This window comes from Pocillopora damicornis, chromosome 7, assembly GCF_964200805.1.
Source record: "Pocillopora damicornis chromosome 7, jaPocDami1.2, whole genome shotgun sequence".
Taxonomy (NCBI): Eukaryota; Metazoa; Cnidaria; class Anthozoa; order Scleractinia; family Pocilloporidae; genus Pocillopora; species Pocillopora damicornis.
In genome coordinates, this window is record NC_142676.1 from 15,104,464 (window position 1) to 15,128,832 (window position 24,369).

Below are 24,369 nucleotides of genomic sequence, written 5' to 3' on the forward strand. Positions count from 1 at the left end.
AGTTCAAATTAAAAACTCTGTATAATATGCCTTGATATTATTAAGGACATTATTCTAAAAAATTCCTATTTGATTGATTGATTGATTGAATGAGCAATGTCGCCTCCATCAACAATTGCGCTGCGATCACCAGTTATTTCTAGTTTATTACCTTTTCGAGAGGACTTCAAAGAGTCATTTGGGAGGCAAAAAGCCACATGACTCCTTTCAGTGGAGCCAATTTATTTCTAGCCGACTGTTTCTAGTTTATTACCTTTTCGAAAGGACTCCAAAGAGTCATTTGGGAAGTAAAAAGCCAACTCCTGTCAGTGGAGAAAGGCCGCCTATGGAATATTTAAACATCATCGCGATCTTCTAAACTCACGCACAAAAAGAGTCGTCGAAATTACAGATTTCCTACTTTCCCTGGTTTGAACGGTAACAGTCACGATATGCTTCTTAACTATAATGCGAAATGACACGATTGGAGGAGGACATTAATGGGATGAAGACTTTTACGGCTCACGGTTAATTCCTTTCCGTTAAAACTCATATTGGAAATTAATAATTGATTTTGACTGTTCTAATACACCTTTACCCACTCGCTTTCATCATAGGGGCCAGGCAGTAATAACTCAAGACTGAGCGACTGCTGTCACTGTTGGGTTGACAAATAGTAACTTTCTGTTTTCCCGCTGATTTTCATATGGCGGTAGAGTTTCAGGTGAAAATGCCTCAGCCCAAACTTCTTTGCTTGGATGATAAGATAAAGAAAAACGATCATATTTTTTTTTATTTAAAAACACTGAAATAGAACGGTGTTTTTCTCCGATTAAATTAATTCTTTCCAAATATCTTTCAATTGGCCTTTCCTCCCAAGCTCGATACGAACTAAAGAAAAATTTTTACGGCTAATTTTTAGCATAACGAACGGTTAGAATTAATTTCGTCAACCTCTACGCCAGTGAAACGGTCAATATAATTTTGGTTTCTTTCCCGTTTTTCGGTTAACCCAACGTCTTAAAGCGAGTTTAGGCTGCTTCAAATTCAGCAACGTGTTTGTAAAACACCATCTCAAAAATGTGTTAACCCTCGCTATTCAAATGTGTGAACTAATGTGAAAATTAGAATTTCTTCATATGTAAATTCAAAATCGCAAATTTTTGCAGAATCTTTTTTCACGATGTCCTAGCTCTCAGATCCAAACAATAATTTAAATATCTTACGGCACTGCCACGTTCACCTTTGGTGGACAGCGTTTCTCTTAACAGCTGCTTACATGTAATTTGATTCCATTTCTACTCCAACTTAAGGGGGCAGAGAGGGAACTGAAGACCTCAATTTTTAAAGTTTATTGAACAATAAGATTTAATCAGGTTCATGTTGATCCAAGAAGAATGTCAAAGATCTGGGATGGGTGGTCTCCTTTACAGCCATAGTTTGGTCTCGTCACGCAACGCACTCTCCCCCCGACCAACATGAAGCCAGTGTCCCGTGTACATGTATAATTCTTCTAAGACTGGCTAACTCTATTCAAATGTTCCTTAATTTTTATGCATCACGTAGCGACTAGAGAACGATCAAAAAGTATTTTTCCACATCTTATGCTGTTAAGCGACAAAATCATCAGCGGAATATCAGTGGTTTCAGTCTTTGAAAACCAGAAATACGATCAAACAGAGCACTAAAGGCTAAATGAAAGGAGAACACAATTTCGAGCCAATAATCCAAGTTACAATTCTAAAAAGATTGTGAGAGTTTCGTTCATGCACCGTGTACCACAAGACTTCCGTTATACACTTAGCCTAAGTGATCTATAACCTGACTGTCTTCCTACGTCACACATGCCGGTCGTAAGCGATGACGTTGCAGGTGATTGTCGATTTATGATGTACGTCTTGGTTGTGAAAGTTATAACAGAATATATCTGTTTTACATCCAGGACCTGTCCTGAGTTGTTGATTCAGCTGAGGAGCAACAGTTGTCTCTGTACTTCTCAGACTGCCATATTCATTAACTGCGCGGTACGCTTGATATCGTATTCCATACTTCACCGCGTCTGGTAAGACAACCCGTTCCTCTTTTGCCCACAAGACAATCACGAAACAAGTGAAATTGCTTTTCTTTTCTCCTTCTTTTTCTTCGCACATGTCGTTTCTTTGGAAAAAGAGAAACAGCAAATATAATTTACTACAACGAATTTGAAGGCCTATTAACCTACTTCATCAAAGGTTCCTTCTCGTTAAGATAAACCATCTCAATGATTGTTCTCAAGTAAAATTCATTATTAGACCCAGCAAAATATTGTAAACAAATACGCAAAGGACAAATTCTAGGTTTTTTAACCCTTTGCGTACCAAGTGGCCATATATGGCCACTTAAATACAGACCCCATTCGGGCGGCCTGAAAAGAGCACTTTGAGGGGCTGGAAACTAATACTACATTTCAATGTAAATTACATAAAGTCGTTAATTAGTTTTTTCGAGGATTTCTTCCATCGAGCTTGTTTTTGGGCGAATTTTGAGGCTTTTTGTGATTTGGACGTTTTGAACGGGGAGATTTAAATACCACCCCCCTTGGTATACAAAGGGTTAAGTTATGGTGTTGAGTTTGCCAGCAAGAACAACAATTGCATCAAATGAGAGTTGAGGAAGGTAAAAAAGAAACCATTGTGGTGAACATTGAAAGCGAAAGTTTAGAGTGTTAGCCCTTTGTCGGAGCAAAGAGCAAAAGACGAACGCTTGAAAGTTTATTCTGATGTCTTCATGTATACTTTTGTAGGTGTTAATAAACAGCTGGGTGTTAAACGCATAGATCAGTTCACTGAAGTCTCACTTTTTTCGCTTCTTTTCCTTTTACTGCCAGTTGTAACAACCTCCATCTTGTCCCATATGTCGTCATCTTCGTCTTCGCTGTCTTCACCTCGTGCTGCTCTTTCAGACGATCTTTTCAAAAGGTCGGCAGTATCACCGCGATCTGTGTGTTTTGTATTCTGCAACAAAAGATTATTTCATATCAAAGGCAGTTACTGCTGTTTGCCGTGTTCCGTAGCTCAGTCTGAAGAGTCGCTAGAACTACGGTTAAAAAAAATCCAAAGGGTAGGGGTACCAATTTTACGGGGTCAAGTTTTTGCATCATCCAATTGGGTACTATTCAATTCTTACCCAGCTCTTAAGTCGCTGTTATTTCATCAGAATTCTCAACAGGTTATTTAAGAGTTGGAGGCCAACAATTCAGGTATTGGTTACCATGTCCGATCCTTTTATAATCTTTAATGAAGACGTAGTGCCAATTACATGACTGAAAAACTGTGACCAATCAAACCAAGATGTATTATATCAACAAGATTTTTCTTACTTGCCGCTACCTGATAAAGTTTTTGACCCCTAGGAGCTAAGACCCACAACAGTGCCTCTCGAAACTAACCAAATCGCACGATCACACAACACGAAAAATGATATTGCTAAGCCAGTTTTAAACCAATTATCAATGACAACGATTTAGACACACGATTGGAGAAACAATGACACCTAGATATTGACAATCCATGAGCGATGAGACCCAACGACTTCATGGGAAAAGTTCGCACAGATATAAAATAAATGATTTACTGTATTAATTATTCAAATCTTTTTTTTTAAGCGCATTTCGACTGAATGTCGTAAAACATAAACCAAACTGATCACAACAACCAATCAGAATTAAAGGACATCAAAAGGAGCCAATAGGAATATAAAGTAAAAACAAGTAAATTGCTTGATGCGCGGGAAAACGCGCTGAACCAAGACGCGATTGGGGAAGGTTTAAATGTAATTAATCGTCCATAACAAACGCTTCTAAGGTGTCAACGTTTTTGTAATTGAGTGTATAATGAAATGGTTTTACTAGGAACCTGTTTTTCTATCTCCTTGGCTGAAATCAATAAGCAATTAAGGACAGATTTCAAGTATATCTGCAATCAAAAAGATAATAAAGAGGTAAATAGTGATAAATCAGACAACATTTGTGAAAAAGCCGTGGCATGCCCCCACCAAATGCTAAGTCGTAACATTACTGCTACGTGTACACTCGACGACAGTGATCTGAGGATTGAACCCTTAACAGTAACAAACTTTCGCGCCAAAACTTGCAGAACAAACTACAAATAAAAATGTTTTAAAATAGAGACTTAAAAGGTGACGTACTAGACACCATGAAACCAAAAATAATGTTACGGGACGATTGCAAGTAAGGTAAACCTGATACACCTCCAGGAGAGAAAATCTTATTGCATGTCAATGAAAGTAAACAAACCATAGTTCTTGAAGCAGAGAGGCAAAAAAGAGAGACATAAACGGAGCTCTTTTCTATAGTTAAAAGAGTAAACCAAAAACCTCTCACTATTGGCGTTTCACAAGCCCAATTTCCAAAAAAAATGAATGAATAAATACATACAAGAAAAGAAAAATTCTTAATCCTTAAAAAAACTTCTCGGCAAACATAGAAAAGGCCACAGATCGCAAATTGCAAACCGCCAAAATAAACTGTGCATTTTTCGTTACTACTAAAGCAAAGAATTTGCCAGGAACATGATAAGCCTACCTTATGAAGAAGTTTTCTATTATGGAGATGATGAACGCGAAGAAACTTATCGAGTCCACAAGAAACTACCATCTGCTGTTTATCAAGACACGAAATACAGCGAATTCCACCTGCAAAACCTTTAAAATGACCCTTAAGTTGACCTGGAATGAACAAATTGGTTTCATATCAAACGATGCAACATTTTTCTTGATAAGACATCGACAATTAATTCTCGAGTGCCTGTCCTCATCTAAATCCTTACTCCCAAACCCGTGTACAGCAACGAGTGAATATTGTTCGAATCATTTCGGTAGTAAGTAACTGAGTATATCGTCACGCAACCGCTCTGGAGAAAAGCGTGACAGCAGAGAGGGATAAGAGCTCAAAACGAAATGGGAAGAGTTGAAAAGATAATAGAAAGAGAATGAGTCCAAAATCATTGTTCCATCAAAAGCCTTCTTTAAATATTTCTTTCAATGATGAAAAGGAATTGGAAGACAAAAATTGAGAACTTGAGAATTAAATATTGATACTCCACACTCATTGTGGTTAGTGCACTCAGGAGCCAGGAGCCCATGCAGGAGCCCATTACTAATGTAAATTAATGGGCTCCTGGTGCACTAGACTCCGGGTCAAGAAGTCTGGGCCATGACCCGACTGGATCAGTGTGTTGTGTTTTTGGGCAGAACACGCCGTTTAGTCGCACAGTGCCTCTTTTTACCCCAGAGTATAAATAGGTTTCCGGCGAATTGTCAGGGAAATCTGATGAAATGCTGGGGAGAAGAGGAGGATAACATTTGGGTGAAAATATAGCAGTTTTCGACTAAGGTACGAAAATCTAACACCAAAGTAACCACAGCCTTCAAACAGAACAAGGTAACCAATGAGAACTCAAAGTAAAACAGGCAACCTGCTTGAAGCGCGGGAAAACGCGAGTGACCGAATGGAGATTGGTTTTAGTTTTGTATTTGATTGGTTGAGATTGTGGCATAGGTTTTCTGGACCAATCACAGAGCAAAGTAAAGCAAAACCAAAGCAATCCAGGATCACCTTTGAAACTCAATTGAAAATAGCTCTAGGATAATTGGAATTACCTCAAGTGGTAACGATCACCTGTTATAACCACATCAGTGAAGCAAATACATAGTGTAACAAACCTTCACGTAGAAATTAGTTAAAATTTTAAACCCCAATTGTTCTCACCCTTTCTCAGGTCAATGCTTCCCATTGTTCCAACTGTATTCCCCACAATAACAACACTGATGGGTAAAGAACAAAGAAAACAAGATTAATCTTTTCTTTACCACAATGATGTTCTCTTCAGCATTAAAAATAAAGGCACGAGTAATAACATCATTGCCACAAAAGAGATTATGGTAAAGTGGTATTATCTTAAACTAGAGATGTCTTAAACTTGAGAACAATTCCTTGACTTGTGAAGGTTAATGACTGAAAAAGCCACGTTCTTAACCCTTTACACCCCAACATCAGTATCCCAAGTCTCCATACTCTTCTCTATACATTTCCTTTAGCACTGACAAGGAGAATTTGTTTAGCAATCAAAGCTTCTTTGGTTGGTGATCATTCCCTTTATTCTCATGATCTTAATGAATGATTCAGTTGTCTTACTGTAAGGAGAAATTAGATGCTGTATTAGATGTATGTATAACAACAGTAGATTAGATTTAAAAATTGACCTATCTGGCCTGAAACTTCTGATTGATGATGCAGTTATCTTTACAATCAACAGTGGCTGGAGGTCCCCTTTGTATAAAAAATTTAAAATCCCCACACTTAGAGGTAAAGACAAAAAAATTAGTCTTACTTTTCATCATCTGTCACAGCTAATGCTGAGATTGGAGACTCTCCAAAGTCAAAGCTAAGTACTGGACGTCGCTGTGCCTTGGTGTCATAGAGTCGCACCTGATGATATCCTGTTCCAACTACAACCTTGGAATGTGATCCTTGACTGGGAAGAAAGCCAAGGTCACACACCCAGATGGGAACTTGAAGGTCCAGGAAGTCATTTGGCACCTGAAGGAAAAGTTGGAAAGTTCCCAGGATTACTTGGACAATATGGAATTCCATTTAATAAATCAAAGATCACAGAAATACACTGTAAATGCATATTCATGAGCTTTTTATTTATGGTTTCTTGGATTTGCTGGGTTTGTTATTCAGAAGTAAAACATTTTCAATGGACCATCAAAGTGATTTGAGATTGTACTCATTTGGTTTTGCTGCACCACACTATGGGGTATAGAAAATCTTTCAAAGAGCGAAGAAAACATCAATGTGTGCACTTGTGTGTGTGTGTGTGTGTGAAAAGTCTAAATAATTATTTGCTTACTAGTTACAAATGATTATACATGTAAATATCCATTTAAATGATGAGAAAAACTTGACAGTGACTGCTCCCCAATTGACAAGGACTCTAATGCTTCTGCTTGGCACCTCAATTATCATTTGCCACAAAAACAATGCATGGCCATGGTCAATGACTGCAACCTAAATTGCCAATAATTCTGTGACATATGGTAACAAAAATATTAACAAGTGAAGTAAAAGGTGTAAAGTACATTCTTAGCTCTAAAAGTTGGCTCCCCAGGTCTGTTCAGGTCCCAGAGTTTCAAGTCATTTTTCTGTCCACCTGTCCCTACTTGAGATGGACACAGAGAGTTTTGCCGCGCAGCAGACACATGGCTTCCAACTTTAATGTCTATCTAATAAAATAATTAAAAAGGTTTTTGAATTACTATTATAATACTGGTTTTAAAATAACTACTGTTGGCAAGCATAAGTCATTGCTTAGTGGCAGGAAAGGGGCAGTAAGGTGAAACAGCAAGAGGTCTTATGGGTGGCAGTAGACCACTGGTAACTGGCTTTAAATGAAACCCCTACTATGCTATACACATGTAACAATTCATGTATAAATTTTGGTCTCAGGCCAAAAATTCAATACTCTATCTAAGCAGTACTAATAAAAGCTATAACAAAATGCACACAGAACTTGAGAGCCACTCTACACAATCTCTTTCTATTCACATTGTCTTACAAAATGAAAGTGTTTCAACATATTACTGATCAAAACAAAAACAGATAAAAATAGTAAAATAATTATATCCTTGTTTTTTTTTTAAGTAATATTTTTAAGCAAAGCATCAGTGTTCTATGACAGAGTATAATTATAACAACTTGAACCATTTGTACCTTAATTGGAAAACTAAACACTTACAGGATTTTCATGATCTTTCCATATCTGCAACAATCCTGAATCCACACAAGAAACAATGGCACTGCAATTAACACAATCAAAGCATAAGTACAAAATGTAAACATATAAAAAAATAGCATTACCACTGCATGAATTCTTAATAATAATAAAATATTGAATATCATCTACACTTACATGTACATGCTGACAGGTTAAATTGGAAATCAGGTTCAAATTATTTCATCCTTAGTTGATTTGTATTTCCTTTGTTTAAGATTTGTGGTACTTGATCTCAAATCACTTCACACTTTCACACTTTCATTTTACTTTCTTTTCTATATATGCGATATTCTGTGACCAGATACTAGTCAAGGCGATTTAATTTTTTTCTTAACTAAATTAGATAAACTTAATTATATTACACAGCAAATAATACATAAGTGAAGAAATAAAACACACAAAAACATTTAAGGATACATAAGGAAAGAAAAAAAGGAAAATAAAAGATGTTCATCGTAAAGGAGAAAAGTCCTAGAATTTCTAGGTGTACAAAAAATATTGTAGAACTGGTTCAATTTGTTTTAAATTTGCTCTGTTTGAATTTTAGCATCATCTCATCAGTCTCCATACTGGAATATTCAGTCTTTAAAATATTGAAGAGAAGTCTTATTGTTTCCTTTTTTGAAGCATTTCTTCAACAAAATTTAATTTTATATTCATTAGGTATCTCATTCCAGATTTTGACACTAACATCTGAAGAGGCCTTCCTTTGCATTTTTAGCCTAGAGTACTTAACACTAAAGAGTTGTGACTGTGACAAGCAGGTGGTATAGGTATGGATGCTTGGCCTTCTTGTAAAAAGTTTCATGATGTTAGAAGGTGCACTGTCTTTACAAACATAGAGCATTAATTTACATACAGCTTCATAATATAAGATTGTAATAGGTAGACATTTTGCCTTTACAAATAAGGGATTGCATGTTTTTTTCTATCAATAAAGTAGATTTTAAAAATGTAATATTTCTTTTTGGAGAATAACAATTTTGTTTAGATAGTTTTTAGACGCATTACCCCAAGCAATGAGTCCATATATTAAATAAGGTAAAATTAAGAATTCATAAATCATTATAAGAACAGATGATGGAACAAAGTATCTCAGTTTAGCAATTATTCCTATGGTCTTACTCATCTTTGTGATAACATAGTCAACTTGGTTTTTCTAAGAAAGAATTCCATTGATTAAAAAACATCTAAATACTTGAATGATGTAACTCTTATGTTCTAAACTGACTCTTTGTTTCACTATCAAATATACTTATTTTGTGAAGTCAATTTATTTGTTGTTTGCCAGTCATGTAAATAGTTCTTTTCAGCATTGACTGTCTGTTCTAAAGACTTGAGGCCAGTTCAGCATTGACCATCTGTTCTAAATACTTGAGGCCCTTACTAAATCAGAAAAATTTAATTTTTACTGAAACAGAGCTACAGAGCTATCACTTATATAAAGTAAAAAGAGGACTGGTCCTGAAACCAAACCCTGAGGGACACCACAGGGAGAAATTAGTTTAGTTGATAAGTGTGATTCAATTTGAGTTGGTTGCATTTGAATCACTTGTTGATAATCCCTCAAAAACCATAAAAATGAAGGTTATCAAGTAATATTTTGTGATTGACATTGTCAAAAGACTTTTTTAAATCAATAAAAACACCACACCAAAAATAATGCTTATCCATATTGTTCTGTAAAGTCATGACAATATCACAGATTGCATGATCTGAAGAGTGAGCCTTAGGGAAGCCATACTGCGAGGCATGTGTTGTCTTCTTTTTGTCAATAAAGTCCTTTATTCTGACATAAAAAGAGAACTATTGTGTGCAGGAATTTCTTTAGTTTTTGTGAAACAATCATTGTAATGCACCTCCATACAAATATACATCTTGTACATATGTACAAGTAACAAAAAGTTATTTCCAAATAGAATTTAATTCCCTTTCCCTAGCAAATCTCTGGTTGCCATTGCTATTCTTGGGTAGGGTAGGGCATTATAGTGATTTAAAAAGTGTCTTGGCCAGGAACAAAATACATTGATACTCCCCTAGACCTAAACATGGACCTCTTCAAACTTGAGTCAAGTAAATGTACCTGTAGCCTCAGAAGGTTACCTAAGTGGCTGAGCAAACAATTCAAATGCACATAGAATGTCAAGTGATCTTTATTAATTTTAGATGATAGCGCTAAGATGTAATTTTGCTTTATGGAAATAACGGTTGAGGTTGTGTGTGTATGTGGTTCGAACTAGTACAAAATACACAAGAAACTAAACTAAGAAAAAAGTGTTGCAAAATGTAACATTAACCTAACTAAAATGAAGCAATTGCACTGAAAACTGAATACAAAAACTACACCAATAACACATACAAAAGGTAAACAATGAAAATGTAAAAGAAATAAAGACTTACTTTGGTCTAGGCTCCTAATGGTAGCAAATAGCTTGTAGCAATAAGCAATGATTTAGCAGCAATGATTTAGCAGCTATGATTTAGTAGCGATGACCAAAATAGAATCTTTACACATGTACTTAAATGGGAATTGATTGGAGATAACAAACTTATTGTGTAATAATCATTAACTAATGAAAGACTTATTAATAGAAATGAACCAGTACAAAAACGATAATAAAGTATGTACTAACTAAGTGTTTCAAAACTAACGGTACCCACCATATCCACTAACAGTACAATACACAATGTACCTGTTCCACTTAAACAGTCCTTTCAACTTTCCTTTTCCCACAGGATGACTCCATTTGCTGACAAATACCTTCTTTGTTACATCAAAGGTCTTGACAATACCATTTGCTGATCCTAAAAGGATCTGCCAGAAGAGTGGAATTTATATCATATTCCATTACATTATGTAATCTTGTGTCTTAAACTTTGCACCAAAATAACCACAATGAATAATTCAGTCAACTCCCATGGTGTGACAATCTTCATTATCAGCTGCAAGGTGTGAAGCAAATAATACCTGATTTTCATTGTCATCATTCCAGGACATGGAACATATTTCATGGTTTCTACTTGCATTTTCTCCAACACTATGATTTGTGAATGATGACTTCTTGAGATCAACTCCTGAAAAGTAATGAAACAACTATCAGCATGAACCCAGAAATCCTCTGGTGGTTAGAGGGAAAAATATAGCAAAGATACATTTCTAAGTTGTTTTTAAATTTATTATTGCTGAACAAAGGTAATTTTAACATAAAAAGTGCTGATCCTTCCAAAGCTTAACTCACCTTGCATACAAGTAATCATAGTGTTGCACTATGTGATTGTCACCTTTGCACTCACACAGCATGCACAACTATGCAATAAGTATAAACATGAGCACCGCACTTTGTATAAATTGTAATGATTTGGTAATGAATAAAGGTTGTCAGTTTTTAACATGGAACTGAGCAAGTAACTTGGTGGCAGCAGTGGGATTTGAATCCACACCTCCGAAGAGACTACTACAACCCTACTATTCCTGCAACTCTACAAGTGGATGCATCTGAAGATGCAATTAGAGGCACACTGTTACAAAACAATTAGCCTGTTTGCTTCACATCACACACACTAAAAAGCACCAAGGAGAATTATGCTCAAATTGAAAAGAAGTGTCTCACAATTGTCTCTTGCATGGAAAAGTGGCACTAGTACTTGTACAGAAGACAACATCACAGTACATACAGATAATCAAGACAATCAAATACAGATAATCAAAGACGCTCGAGACAATCTTCAAGAAGCCTCTCTACAAAGCCCCTCGACAACTGCAGCAAATGATGCTCAAGCTACAAAGATATCAATTTTCAGTTCGATATAAGAAAGGAAAGGAATTTTACATAGCCAACACTTTGTCTCGTGTTCCTGTCAATGATCATCCTTCAACAACCAGTGCTAGGAAAGAATACAAAGTGTTCCCAATGGAATTAGCTGAGATGAATATTGAAACCAAGCAACGAATCAAACAAGAGACCACTAAAGATCCAATCCTGGTATCCCTGTGTCATTAATAACTAGTGGGTGGCCTGCAGAAAGAAAGGAAAAGCTGAAGCAACTAAGGCAGTATTGGAGTTTCAGAGATGAAATTTCTGTTTATAGTGGAGTACCCTATTGATCTCACTAAGTTATTGTCTCTTCTCCGATACCAGAAGAGATGTTGCAGAAAATACACAGAGTGCACCAAAGGGCCGATAGCAGCATAAAAAGAGCATGCAAGTCTCTTTTTTGGCCTGGAAAGCAAGCAGCAATCAAGGAAAAAATGCCTTTCATGTGGTCGTTGAGCCCAATACGTTAGCAAGCAACCACAAGAACCAATGAAATCTCACACAATACCGACCAGACCATGGTCAAAAATAAGTGCTGACCTCTTCCAATTAAACAGAAATAACTACCTAGTAATGGTGGACCATTACAGTGATTACATTGAACTTGACTCCCTCAGCAGAAACACCACAGCTCACTCAGTGATCAGAGCAATAAAGCAACAGTTTGCTTGCCATGAGATCTCAGATGAGTAGATAATAGACAATGGCCCACAATTCAAAATTCACGAATACTTAAGATTTGCTCAAGAATATGGTTTCACCATAGTCAAATCATCACCTTACTAAAGCCAGGGAAATGGGAGAGCACAGTCAGCAACCAAAATTGCCAGGAACATCCTGAAGAAATCTCAAAAAGAGGATCTTTATCTGGCTCTCCTAGCATACAGAAACACGCCTCAACAGGGTTACAACTTCTTACCAGCTCAGCATCTCATGGCAAGAAGACTCAAAGATATCACCCCTACAGCAGACCACCAACTCACCCTTCAGGCAGCATCCCCAAGTCTGGTGTATGAAAACATTGCAGAAAGAAGGTGAAGATCAATGGCTCAGTACAACAAGAGGGTCTTGTAGCCCCTTAGAGAGTTTTCAAAGGGGGAAAAAGTGTTCCTAAAACCCAAGCCAGCAAATAAGCACCAATCCTGGATATATGGAAAAGTTATTGGAAGTACTGCACCAAGGTCTTGCATTGTTAATACCTCAAAGGGACCAGTTCAGAGGAATCACACACAGATTAGAGAGGCAAAGGTTGAACCAGAGAAGAAATATGAAAGAGCAGATGACCACCTGGAAATTGTATTCTTTCCTGAAAGTGAGCCTACACACAGAGATCAACCAGTAGAACCTTCTCCTGAGAGAGAACAAGGGCCTATATCCACATTACACTGTTCAATGAGACAACAAAGGCCTCTCCCAAGATTTAGGGACTTTGTTATGGAGTAACATTTCAACATTTTTCTTGTGAATATAGACAGCCAATTAACTCCAATATCTCACTTAAAGCTGTTTCTTGCCGCATTGTTAATCTCTCGCAACTACAGGAATGAATGTTTGTACTTCTTCCGCTGGCTGAACCTTAGGATTTGGTTGTATATCCATTTTTTAATTCTTATACACTGTCTATTTGACACTAAATCAAATTCATTGGCAGAATTTCTGTACCATTCACACGTGCGATGGGAGAAAAAATTTTAAGAGTGATGTGTTCCAATGGTCACACGTGCGGAGACCAAGCGAACCGTCTTAATTATATACACGACAAAAAAAAACCGGATGGTTACTGCTGCTTTCATTTCAATTCCTTGAATATATTCTGCATTGTAAAGGGAGCTTTCAATCACAGTTCTAATGATCTTACCTTTCAAAACTCCAATTTCACCTCCAACCCAGACGTCCGCCATGTTTAAAACTCACGGATCGGAGATCTGAGAACTAGCAAAGCCCGAAAAGACTACTCAGTAGAGCCAGGTCTTCTCATATGCATTTGCGCCTGCCAGAAAACGTTTGGCGTTGTACTGAGCGAGATTCACCGAGGAAAGTCTCTTGTCTGTATTTTTTTTGCTTTGCTTTCTTCTCGATGTCGCGAAGAATATGATGGTGACTGTCTCGAAAGTGATCACATCTGTCATTTTCTTTGCAATACTAGGATGTGCTGTCAATGAAAGAGAGAACAAATCTTCAAAGAAGACATGGCTTAAGTTTGGATCAAAAACCCGGTATCAACGGAAAGAGATCCCATTTGAAGCGCCCATAGGTTGCGATCCTCTTCACATCAGCATGGTCATAAGACATGGGACGCGCTATCCTAGCAAAAAGGACGTGAAAAAAATTGAAAAAATGCTTGATGTGATCAACGAGGAGATCGATTCAAACTGGTCTGTTGGAGACCTACATCTTCCTTGGAAAAATCCCTTTTCTCTTGATCATGACAAACTTTTGGCATCCGCTGGAGAAGAAGAATTGTATTCTCTCGCCAAAGAATTTCTGAAACGTTTTCCAAGCTTGCTATCGCACCCGTATCATCCGCATAACTTCGATTTCATCAGTACGGGAACTTCCAGAACAGTACAGAGTGCTATGGCTTTTGCGTTTGGTTTGTTCGAGGGGCGAGGTAGGCTGGGTGCGAGTGGTTTTCAACCTGTGGCAGTCGAGTCGAAAGAAACTAACAACGATCATTTACTTCGCTTTTTTGATGTATGCCCAATGTACAATGTGAAAGTTGCAGATAACGACACTGCACTTCATGAGCACAAAAAGTTTAAACGTGGTAAAGAAATGGAACGTATTGGTCATAAAATACAACGGCTCATGACAAAGCGTCCTGATAATCCCCAGACAACTTTCACAGCAGAAACTATTATTGGAATGTACACTGCTTGCATTTTTGAGGTTGCAATTTTTAACAGAGAAAATACTTGGTGCCTCCTTTTTGACAAGGAAGATTTCTTGACTCTAGAGTACTTATCAGACTTGAAACATTATTGGAAGAGAGGCTATGGATACCCAATAACCTATCAAATTGGATGCCCTTTATTAGGAAACATTGTAAGCAGCCTTAAAAATGCAACAGATCCATCTTCAAGTGAGATAAAGTATGGCAATTTTATGTTTGCCCATAGTGAGACTCTACAACCTCTTTATGCCTTGCTTGGATTATTCAAAGATCAGGAGAAACTGAGAGCTGGAAACATGAATGTGCACTCTGGGCGCAAATACAGAACCAGTGAAATTGTGCCATTTGGAGCAAACATTGCATTTGTTGTATACAGTTGCAATGCAGATGATAACTCTTGTGGTAAGGAATCAGATAGTTACAAAATGGGGCCTTTCAAAATCCAAGTATTTGTTAATGAAGAGTTGGTAGCTTTGCCTTGTTGCGGTGAACAGAGAGAGTGCCCCCTAGAGACATTTTTGCAGTGTTTTGACACTAAACAAAATGGGTCATGTAACCTGTCATCATTATGCCGCTTGGAAAGCAACAGTGCTGAAAACTATCATGGGGAATTGTGACTAGGATTATAACTATTTATAAAACTTCATGTATGTAAACTGCACAGATTCACAGCAGCAACATTTTTACTGCAATTGATTCTTTACAACCTGAGTCATCCATGGCAAAAAAAAGTTGTCATTAGAGAGAGGCAGCTGGAAAAAATTGGATCCAGAGAAGTTGTTACAGAAAGTTGCCCTGAAAATAATTTCATGGTCACCACCTGTAATGAACTGGACTGTCATTAAAACAATACTGCTTCACAAGGATTACTAATTCAGGGATGCAAAGACACTCTGAATGTGATGTTCATGTTGCCAGTTATTCAGGCCCAAGTATTTTTTCTAATGGCTAACCTGCTGAACTCCAGAACACAAGGTTGGTCACTAGTAATTGTTTTTGAGCTACATACTTCACTTACACAACATATTCCTGTGTGTGTAATTTGTTTAATAAAATACTAGTGTTGAAAATATTGCATTTCTACTTCCTTGCACTCTTGGGAAATTCAATAAAATTTGTAACAATGAATTGTCAATTATTTAATAAACTGTTGACTTCGTTGATTTGCATCAGGTTGATTATATTTTCATCCAACGAAAAATTGTTCAAGTTTTTTGTCTTTTTAAATTTATTACTGCAATATATTAAATTTTCAAAATTATCTGAAGGTGATTTTTCCCTCAAACATGTGAGAATTAAAATTAACTTCTTTCAACCCTTAAAATGCAGACTGTGGTGATTGACATGAAAATTCTCCTTTTGATTATCAATACACCAGCTTGTGAACAGTTGGTGAGAAAAAACCTTAACTCACTAGCTGGAATATATTTCCCTGATATATCAACAAATTTTTTTATTGATTTACAAGAAAAAGTATCGCAGCTAGAAAGGACAATTAATCAGATCTCAGAATTGAAAGGTTTCATGTTAGCTGTTGGTAATTCCCAAATCTTCCTTAAGCTGCTCTATCATTTCCTGCAGACGACTCTGAAAAAAACAAAATAAATTAATAATATGAAAAATATTCTTGGAATCCCCAAAAATTTCATGGATGTAGATATCCAGGGTAGAATTACTGCAAAGAGCAATTTCCAATTGAGGGTCAGAGGTAATGAGTGTATTCTGTTGGTTTTAGCATATCACAACATGTACAACCTTTGATTGGTCAAGAAATTTCATCCAACCATCCTTTCAATTAAAACCAGACACAAAGTTGTAACTCTATAAAGAATAATTAACAATTATATTAATTATTATTAATAGAGAATAATTGGTCATATGTGTTCTCCATTCTCTCTGACATACACCTACTTTGGTTTTTTGTGAAATACTCCTTTATGATTGACAGTATAACTCAATTACACAAACTGACCCACACTGTACAAATATATGGTGTACATATGTTTGTAATCAATAGTGTTAAAGCTGAGTAAAATCAAAATATTGATGTGTTCTTACTTCATCCAATTTATCCTTCCTTCTTTCAATGTGCATTTCAAAAACTTGCTTTAGAACCCTAAGTATAGAGCAAAGGTTAAATCAAATAAATATGAAACAAAGATACAGTCAAACACTCCTTTTACACAAACTTTAAAAATTTCATTGGGGTATGTATGATACAGAGCTCTTGTAAAGAAGTGTTCTAGCTGAGCCCCATGCAATCTACAGGCAGAAAACTTAATACACTGTGCCTGCTTACAAAGAATAACACAAATGCATGGGCACAAATTAATTTTTAGTTCAACCGGGTAAACCCACTTTTTATTTAAAACTTGGATTGTGAGGTCAAGTTGTCCAACATATATTCCAGGTACAAGAAAGTACAGATTAATGTACTTTAATAAATTATAGTAGAGCATGTATTAGATCTAGTTTTCTACTCAGTTGCTGGTTGGTCTTGTCACAAAGACATCTTTCCCTTAATGGAGAAGAGTCAGTAGAGATTGTGTTACATGAAGTGACCAAACAGTAGCTGTAAAAGGAAACTTTACAAGACCCTGCTCAATACATGTACAAACTCGTATAAAGGAGAGACAACATTCTACCATTGAAGACCAAAGGTTTTAATAACCTGATTCCTAAATATACAACAAGTACAAGAGTGATGTACAAAAATGAATAAATAAGCCATTATTATTGTGTAAACAAATAAACACAAAAGATGCACAAAACTATTTAAACTGAAATTAGTCAGATCCCAAGTTTACAGCATGTCACTACAAGAGTTCTTTGCACAGAGTGTTTTATTGCACTGAGTAGTTTTACTACTGTATGCAGGTGTACAACACAACTAAAAAATGGTTTGTGAAGTGCATTAAGTTTGCTTTTATTCTGAACAGGATTTTATAGACAACTGAACAGTACCTATTGCTAAAAATGCCTCTGGCTAGGATGTCAGTGGTAACATCAGAAATGAATTTGAGATACTGTTGTTCCTCTTCCCTGGTTAATAGGATAAACATAAATATGTGTTAGAAAATACAATACCTAACTTAATTGTTGCTTACCTTTTAAGTTTCCAATAAATGGTACCATGTACATCAGATTTTTAAAATTAATTATAAAAATAGTAACTTTACACTTTGGAGTATTAAACTACAGCTTACTTTAGTGTAAATGAAAAAAAAGGCCTCTTTAAAATCTTCTCCAACACTGAAGGCAAAAGTTCATAAATTTTAAGTCAGTAAACATTTGCTGATTTCAAAAGCACAGCTAGCTGAGTTATTGGTATTAGCATTTCAGTGCATGTACACATAAGTATTTACATGAGCTGTACAACAAAAAATGTCATTTGTTTTGTCATTAGTGTAAGACAGAGAAAAATACAGTAGGAGCCCTTCAGTTAGGAATAGAACATCAGACCTGCTGGTTGTGTGCTTTGCAACACCGAGTTTTACTTAGAAACTCAATGGTGAGCCAGGCCAATTATGGTTTTACTACATTCCTTCATGAGAAGTGCTCTGCATAGTCTGAGCAACATCAAAAGCACCATTTAGAGTAAAGTAATTATATGCCAGGCTGTGTTTGCCTGGTTCTAATGCAAATCTCATGTCAGTTTAATTCCTTGGAATACAAACAATTATACAGAACTTTGCAATGAGAATTTAACAATGCAAGTCAGTAAGAAATCATTAGTGTCTAATTTTTATCCACTGTTTTAATGTCCCTGAATCATTACTCACCACATGTTTGCCTTGAAATCAGGGGACTCTGGAACTGTTCTAATTGATGGAGGACCTCTGTAACTATATTGTACATTTGAGAGGTCAAGGCGTGGAACATCCTTATGTCTGGTTGTTCTGTCACTGCGTCTAAAGCCATCAAGAAACGTTCTATTTTTATCAAGAGTTCTTGCTAGGTTCTTCTCTCCAGTTCTATTCAACATCATCCCTGGATTCTTGAGATCATATGACTGATTTTCATAACTACTCAACAGTGTGTCAAAATTTCCATCCAAATTGTTTGATAAACTTTGATCAGATTGATCAACATGTTGAAAATTAGTTCTCTGATTCTCTGTATGAAAATGGCCTTTCAGTTCAGTTTTTTGTCTTCTATGTCTTTGTATGGGTGACACCGGTGGTTTGGATTTTATTTTATCAAGCACTGGTGTAGACATTTGACGTTCTAATGCTGTATCTCTTGGAGAAGAAGAAGACACTGCAGGAGTACAATCTTGACCAAGGGAATGCAAAGACAAACTTCTTTGAAGTGGAGTCCCTGTGGTTTGCCTATGCCCTGGAGACGGCCTGTTTTTTGTTGAATTTAAGGGGTATGACTCCTTGTGTGATGAAGATAAGAATTCCAAAGAAGGGGTCTAGAATGAATAAATAAATAATGGGAATTTAGCAATGAACATTCCACCAGGTTGTTCTTCTCATCCACTGTTTACAGGTCAAATTGGAATCAGGAATGTTGGTTTTTTGTGGAGGGTGTAAAACCAGAGGATTCAGAGGTAAGTGTAAATAGGTATGCCTCACCTTTGCTCTAAGAGATGATGGAGTTCCAGATCTACTTTCCAAAGCAGCCCGCTTTTTTTGGTCACGAGCTTAAAATTACAAAAGGTTACAGAATAAAAAGCTATTACACACTGCATTATAAAATACAAAAGGTGACAAGGAACATTTATCTGGACACTTTAATTACTCAGTCATTAATCAGTCAGAGTGCACTATTTACTTGTAACAATATCATTTTTAAGATCAAAGCAATAATCAGCTTATTAATCTAACACTTAGCCTACCTTTCATATGCGCTTTCATAGATTTTGGAGGAGATGTATCAACAGCCGCTATAACAAAAGTAGAAATCGGAACATACAACAAATGTTTAAGAAGGTAATTTTATAATAAATCTACCAATGATTTAAAAAAAAATCACACAACACTTAGAGTCTGCATCCTTTCTCATCTCTACCAGAAGCCATCTCTCTCAATGAAAGCAGCTGTATATTTTATGCTAGCTTAGCCATTAGCATCCAACCTTTGTGAGACTCAGAAATTGTTAAATCTTAATTTTAAGTATATTGATTAGTCTCATTACAAATTAAAAAACAATTCAGAAATTGTTGAGGGTTCAAAACAGGAAATTAAAGGTCACCTTTAGCAGACAGGATTCGCCTGTAATGAGATTTCATGTGGTTTGCAATGAAATCCTGCCCCATGTATGACATGGCTGTAGGTGCAAGGGCTACAAAATAAAAACCAAACAGTTAACATGGGATGATAAAACTATCATCTTACTGTTATTTCAAGAAACTTACATAGTGACCCTTCCACCAATGCCATAATTATCAGAACCCTTTCAATGCCAGGAGTTACCAAAACTGAATTTCTCCTAAACAATTCATATTGGTCATTGTCGGGCAGTGCTTAAGTAAGCGAGAGGGTACGTAAGAAAAATATCTATAAGAGGAAATTCTATAGTTTAATACCAAATTCTCTGATTGCAAATCACAAGCAATGTACAGCAAAAGAAAGATTGATCTATAAATCTTGGGAGTAAACGAGTGAAAGACACCCTAAAAATGGGATTAATCCAAAGCTTAGCCAGCTTGATTCAAGATGGTCCCATACTGGATTGCAGGTGGAAGGTTCTAAGTGATTATTATGTGATTATCCGTCAGTGGATAGTTTCTGTGCATGCATACTATCATTGTTAAGTTTAGCCCACCATGTACTCTACTTCATAATACACAAGAATTTACAGCAGTCAATTTGTTATCACTACGTCATGAGACCATCATCAGCTTCAAAACACAAGCACAATTATAATGCATTAAGCTACTGTAGCATAATATTCAGTCTATGATCTGCACATAATAGTTTTTAAAAGGCTCAAACAAGAGAGATGTAATCTGCAGCTTTAACTAACTTGCACCACAAAGCGAGTATATTAATGCTAACTTTTCCTGGTTTGTTTACAAATTATTCTACTAAAATGACCCTGCAACATATTTAATTCACACCTTTTGGTTTATAAAGATACTTTTAACTTGATTTTAAAAGACACAACTTTCCTTAAATCAAACAGTTATAAAGATCGCCTGAACTTAAGCTAAAAGTCTACAAACGTACCACTACTCTTCAAGGTGTAGTGGCCATTTCGTAGGCGAGTCGAAGAATTACCTCCCGAGCTCATCTCTGTTTCATTGATAACGATCTTTGAAGCACCCCATGGAAAATCTAGAGCACGTATCTAATTGAAAACAGCCTGGCAAAAACAGGCGATTCAAGATCCAAGAGACGTCTTTTCATTTCTTTGCGAGGAAACAATTCGATATTAATTGTTCCTTATGATCGCGGGCGCTAGTACGCAGATCATTTCCATGGCAACAAGAGCTAAACCGACCCTTGCGGTCGAGGCTCCAGGTTAGCGTTATTTATTAAGGATGACAAAAACCATCATTACTCTTCACTATTACATAACCAAAGAGGATTTCGTGTGGCACACTTCGAGGGTAAACCTGCTCGTTTTATCGAAAAAAGCTTCGTGTGATGCCCTGGTATATTTGAAATTATACGCTCAATCGCTACATCCCTCTACGGCTACGCGGTTGTATTTCAGTTACAGTAGTAACAGTGACATGGTAGGGTCTGGGTACGAAATGTATAAGTGCACCAATCAATCATAGAGCTGAGCTAAGGCTGTCACGCCATGTGCCAAATTGTTCTATGTCTGATCATTTCCCAGACTTCTCTCAGGCTTAATTGAAGGTAAAATTTTATATCCTTTCCGATGCGTTGAGTGGAAGACTTCATCAGTCACAGCATCCGAGTTTTACGGCGCTGTCATTCCGAGCAATCTTCATGTCCCTGTGAATTCGGCTGTCGTTCATTCATAAAACACACGCCTTTAGCAGTTTGTTTTCTACTTGTCACGTGAACAGGTCTTGCCTGATTTTATGAGCCATAATTAAATAGGATTTCACTGAACATTTCACTTTCAGATTCTGTGTTAGAGACTAAAAAACTTCAGGTAAAAGTGTCAAATTCGACCTGCCGAACTATTTCAGTTTAAAGATTGTGAACTTTGTTGCCGCATTGTCATTTTTGACAGCTTTGGTCTTGTTTCACCAATCAGATTATTTGAACCATTATAACAACGATTCTGATAGACTTATTGTAGCATGCTTTATGAGACTGAGTACAGAGCAAGCTGACGACACTGTTGTTTGCTTTGGAAAAAGAGGTCTCTTTTTAAAATTGAAAATAATGCGTGGGGAATTTAACGGATTCTTTATTTTAAAGCAAATAGAGAAGCCTTGACTGTGCTCTGTTTTGTTGTAAAGCATGCAGGAAGCAGTTAGAGCACTCAAGAAGCAACGTGAACAGCTCTTAATTCGTTTTGAAATGAAAAGCTCGTTATTAGTTTTGAATGGTTGTCAGTTCCCTGTAGGTAAAATACTAAGTAGATACTTAAATCTTGAGAAGAGCTTTTTAAAGTAATTGACATAGTACTAGCACTCCCACAGGTCAACTCGTGAGTTCAGTGAGAGCATGGAAACATAGTTGTGACGTCACGCTTCTGTGTTTGCCGGCACTATTTGAAGACATTTCAAACTCAAAGCTTATTCAAGTATCGAAAAGTAATTTCAAGTTTAATTATAGCTTAAAAATCAACGCGATTTTAAAAGACAACGGCAAAAAATTCAATTTCACACTGAGCAAACGAACGACAAATCTACGATGTACACAATGTTCATGCAATATCAAAATTTGACCCTCTTGGATTGGTCTTCAGTTTCCGTGTTCTTGGCCGATGTCACCCTGATTTAATTATGCTTTTTACTTTTGTTTCAAAGCTGTCAAAAAATTGGGACGTATCGAGAATTAAGGCCAAAAAGAGTAGAGATTAATGAGACGCCCGGTCAATGTAGCAGATATCAGACTAACAAAAGACGTTAACAAGCTTTTATTTCCCATGACAAGGGCGACTGGTAATCTCGAGAACACTTGTGTTGGCTCTCACTCTTTACATCAAAAAATTTAAAAAAAAACTATTTTCTTTTCATTAATTTGTGTTAATCAACCAATAAGAGTAAAAAAGGACATATTACAGACGATTTCAATACCAAAATAAAAAATAACAAAAGGTTTTGAGACACCCATTCATAAAACGAAATTTATATTTCACTAAATGGTTAAGGTTACCAGACGCTTGCTTAAGTCATGGTATTGGGTCTCGACGGGTAAAAACTTATCAGAACATTGATTTCTTGATGATCAAAAAGTAAAAAATGCAATTGTGGTTTTGGATTCTTGGCTGGCTTCTTTCGATTCTCGCCATGACTGGAAATGGATTTATCATCTTCCTTGTTTGTAGCAAACGGCAGCTTCGCACCAAAACCAATGCGTTTATTGTTTCGCTTGCAGTGGCTGACTTCTGTGTCGGGATGATTACTGTTCCTTCGTTGTTTGTGTGTGAGTCGCTTGATCTGTGCAACGATCGACCTATTTCGATGGTGGTATGGATTATAAGGAATCTGTTCGCTTTTGCGTCTGTGGCAAACCTTTGTAGTTTAGTCTTGGATCGCTACATTGCTATTGTGAAACCTTTAAAATACTTGACTATTATGAAGCGTCGTCGAGTCATTCAGATGGTTATCTTATCCTGGGTAATTCCAACCGCTATCATGACTTTTGCGGCAAATGTTATATTGAATACTTCCTTTTCACAAAATTTAAACATCCCTAAAAATACTTTATCCGTGATGTTTATCAGTTTCGAGATATTTTCAAGTTTTGTATTAATATGTGTCTTTACATCCATGTTAAAAGTTGTATTTAAGCATAATCGAGCCACTCGTTCGTTAGCAAAACAGTTACGCTTTAATCATCAGGTTTCCTTCAAAACTCAGGAAAAGTCTGCCATTATAATGATGGGGATTGTAGTCGGATTGTTCCTGATGTGTTATGGTAGTTTTATGAGATGCAGCTTAATAAGGATTTCTGGTATTGTTAAAGCATGTAATGATAGAGAATATAGAATAATCCTTCTAGGGTTAAACTCTGCTACCAACCCCTTGGCGTATTCTTTCTTCAAGAGAGATATAGAAAAGGACATTAAAAGACGCTTTTGTTGTCCCGTTTCATCGAAGTCAAAAAAGATTATTCCTCTCAATAAGAGCAGTTTTTCATCATCGCTGACTGCCATGGACGGGAAGTTAGAGTAAATGAAATAGGCGTGGACTTTTATCCTGGAACTTCTTTGTCTTAAATGTAAACGGAAGAGGATACTATAGGGATAAACATATTTATTGTTGGCTTTGTAGTCTGTTAGATTCAAAACTAATGTAAATGATGAACAAGAAACTTAGTAAACGCATAGTTAAGTTGAATGTACTACAGATTTACTGGGAAGTTAACTTATAACTTGGAATCTGTTACTTTGAAAAAAAAATTCCTGTGTAGAATATAACGATGTATTTACATAAAAAATGTAACGCGTAGTACGAAACTGATTTCCTTATGTGATTCTAAATTTTGAAAATCCGAATTCCGATTTCGATTACTCTTTTCAGTAATGGATTTATCTTTTAATACAAACAATTGAGCTTTTCCGTGTGCACTCCCCGTTGTGTTAGTTTACGGACGTGATTGAAAGTTTAGCCCCAACTACCATTGCGATTTCGCCCCCAAACGTAAACAAAAATTCGCCCTGACCTTTACCAGTTCGCCTCCAAATCATCAAACCAGTAACCGATGGAAAAACATATTTATTTTCTGTCGAATTCGGGACACGT

General features: G+C 36.5%; 4 protein-coding genes across 7 annotated transcripts; 2 read left to right on the top strand and 2 right to left on the bottom strand.

Annotated features, from left to right (window-relative positions):
• Window positions 1-1,316: 1,316 nt before the first annotated feature.
• LOC113683132 (WD repeat-containing protein 74) lies at window positions 1,317-13,784 on the bottom strand. The gene is made up of 11 exons (XM_027200345.2): window positions 13,491-13,784; window positions 10,786-10,892; window positions 10,511-10,632; window positions 7,779-7,839; window positions 7,123-7,266; window positions 6,369-6,577; window positions 5,747-5,802; window positions 4,562-4,704; window positions 3,873-3,932; window positions 2,816-2,972; window positions 1,317-2,136 (listed from the first exon to the last, which is right to left on the bottom strand). Exons 1-11 carry the CDS (start codon window positions 13,531-13,533, stop codon window positions 2,078-2,080), a joined length of 1,161 nt encoding a protein of 386 aa, XP_027056146.2. The 5' UTR covers window positions 13,534-13,784; the 3' UTR covers window positions 1,317-2,077.
• Window positions 13,617-15,686, top strand: LOC113683131 (multiple inositol polyphosphate phosphatase 1). Its single transcript, XM_027200344.2, has one exon. The coding sequence runs from the start codon at window positions 13,724-13,726 to the stop codon at window positions 15,140-15,142; it is 1,419 nt and encodes a 472-aa protein (XP_027056145.2). The 5' UTR covers window positions 13,617-13,723; the 3' UTR covers window positions 15,143-15,686.
• LOC113683133 (spermatogenesis-associated protein 7 homolog) lies at window positions 15,552-20,916 on the bottom strand. Of its 4 annotated transcripts, none has more exons than XM_027200346.2 (8): window positions 20,702-20,916; window positions 19,725-19,814; window positions 19,369-19,416; window positions 19,106-19,173; window positions 18,308-18,942; window positions 17,490-17,567; window positions 16,584-16,641; window positions 15,552-16,112 (listed from the first exon to the last, which is right to left on the bottom strand). In XM_027200346.2, exons 1-8 carry the CDS (start codon window positions 20,763-20,765, stop codon window positions 16,053-16,055), a joined length of 1,101 nt encoding a protein of 366 aa, XP_027056147.2. In that variant the 5' UTR covers window positions 20,766-20,916; the 3' UTR covers window positions 15,552-16,052. The 4 variants fall into 4 exon arrangements, with proteins under 4 accessions (XP_027056147.2, XP_027056149.2, XP_089069625.1 ...); XM_027200348.2 differs by having other exon boundaries at window positions 20,753-20,904; XM_089213499.1 differs by lacking the exons at window positions 15,552-16,112; window positions 16,584-16,641; window positions 17,490-17,567 and adding an exon at window positions 17,672-17,777.
• Window positions 20,917-22,777: 1,861 nt separating this feature from the next.
• Window positions 22,778-23,944, top strand: LOC113683134 (octopamine receptor beta-2R-like). The gene has a single exon (XM_027200349.2). The coding sequence runs from the start codon at window positions 22,864-22,866 to the stop codon at window positions 23,797-23,799; it is 936 nt and encodes a 311-aa protein (XP_027056150.2). The 5' UTR covers window positions 22,778-22,863; the 3' UTR covers window positions 23,800-23,944.
• The last annotated feature ends 425 nt before the right edge of the window (window positions 23,945-24,369 follow it).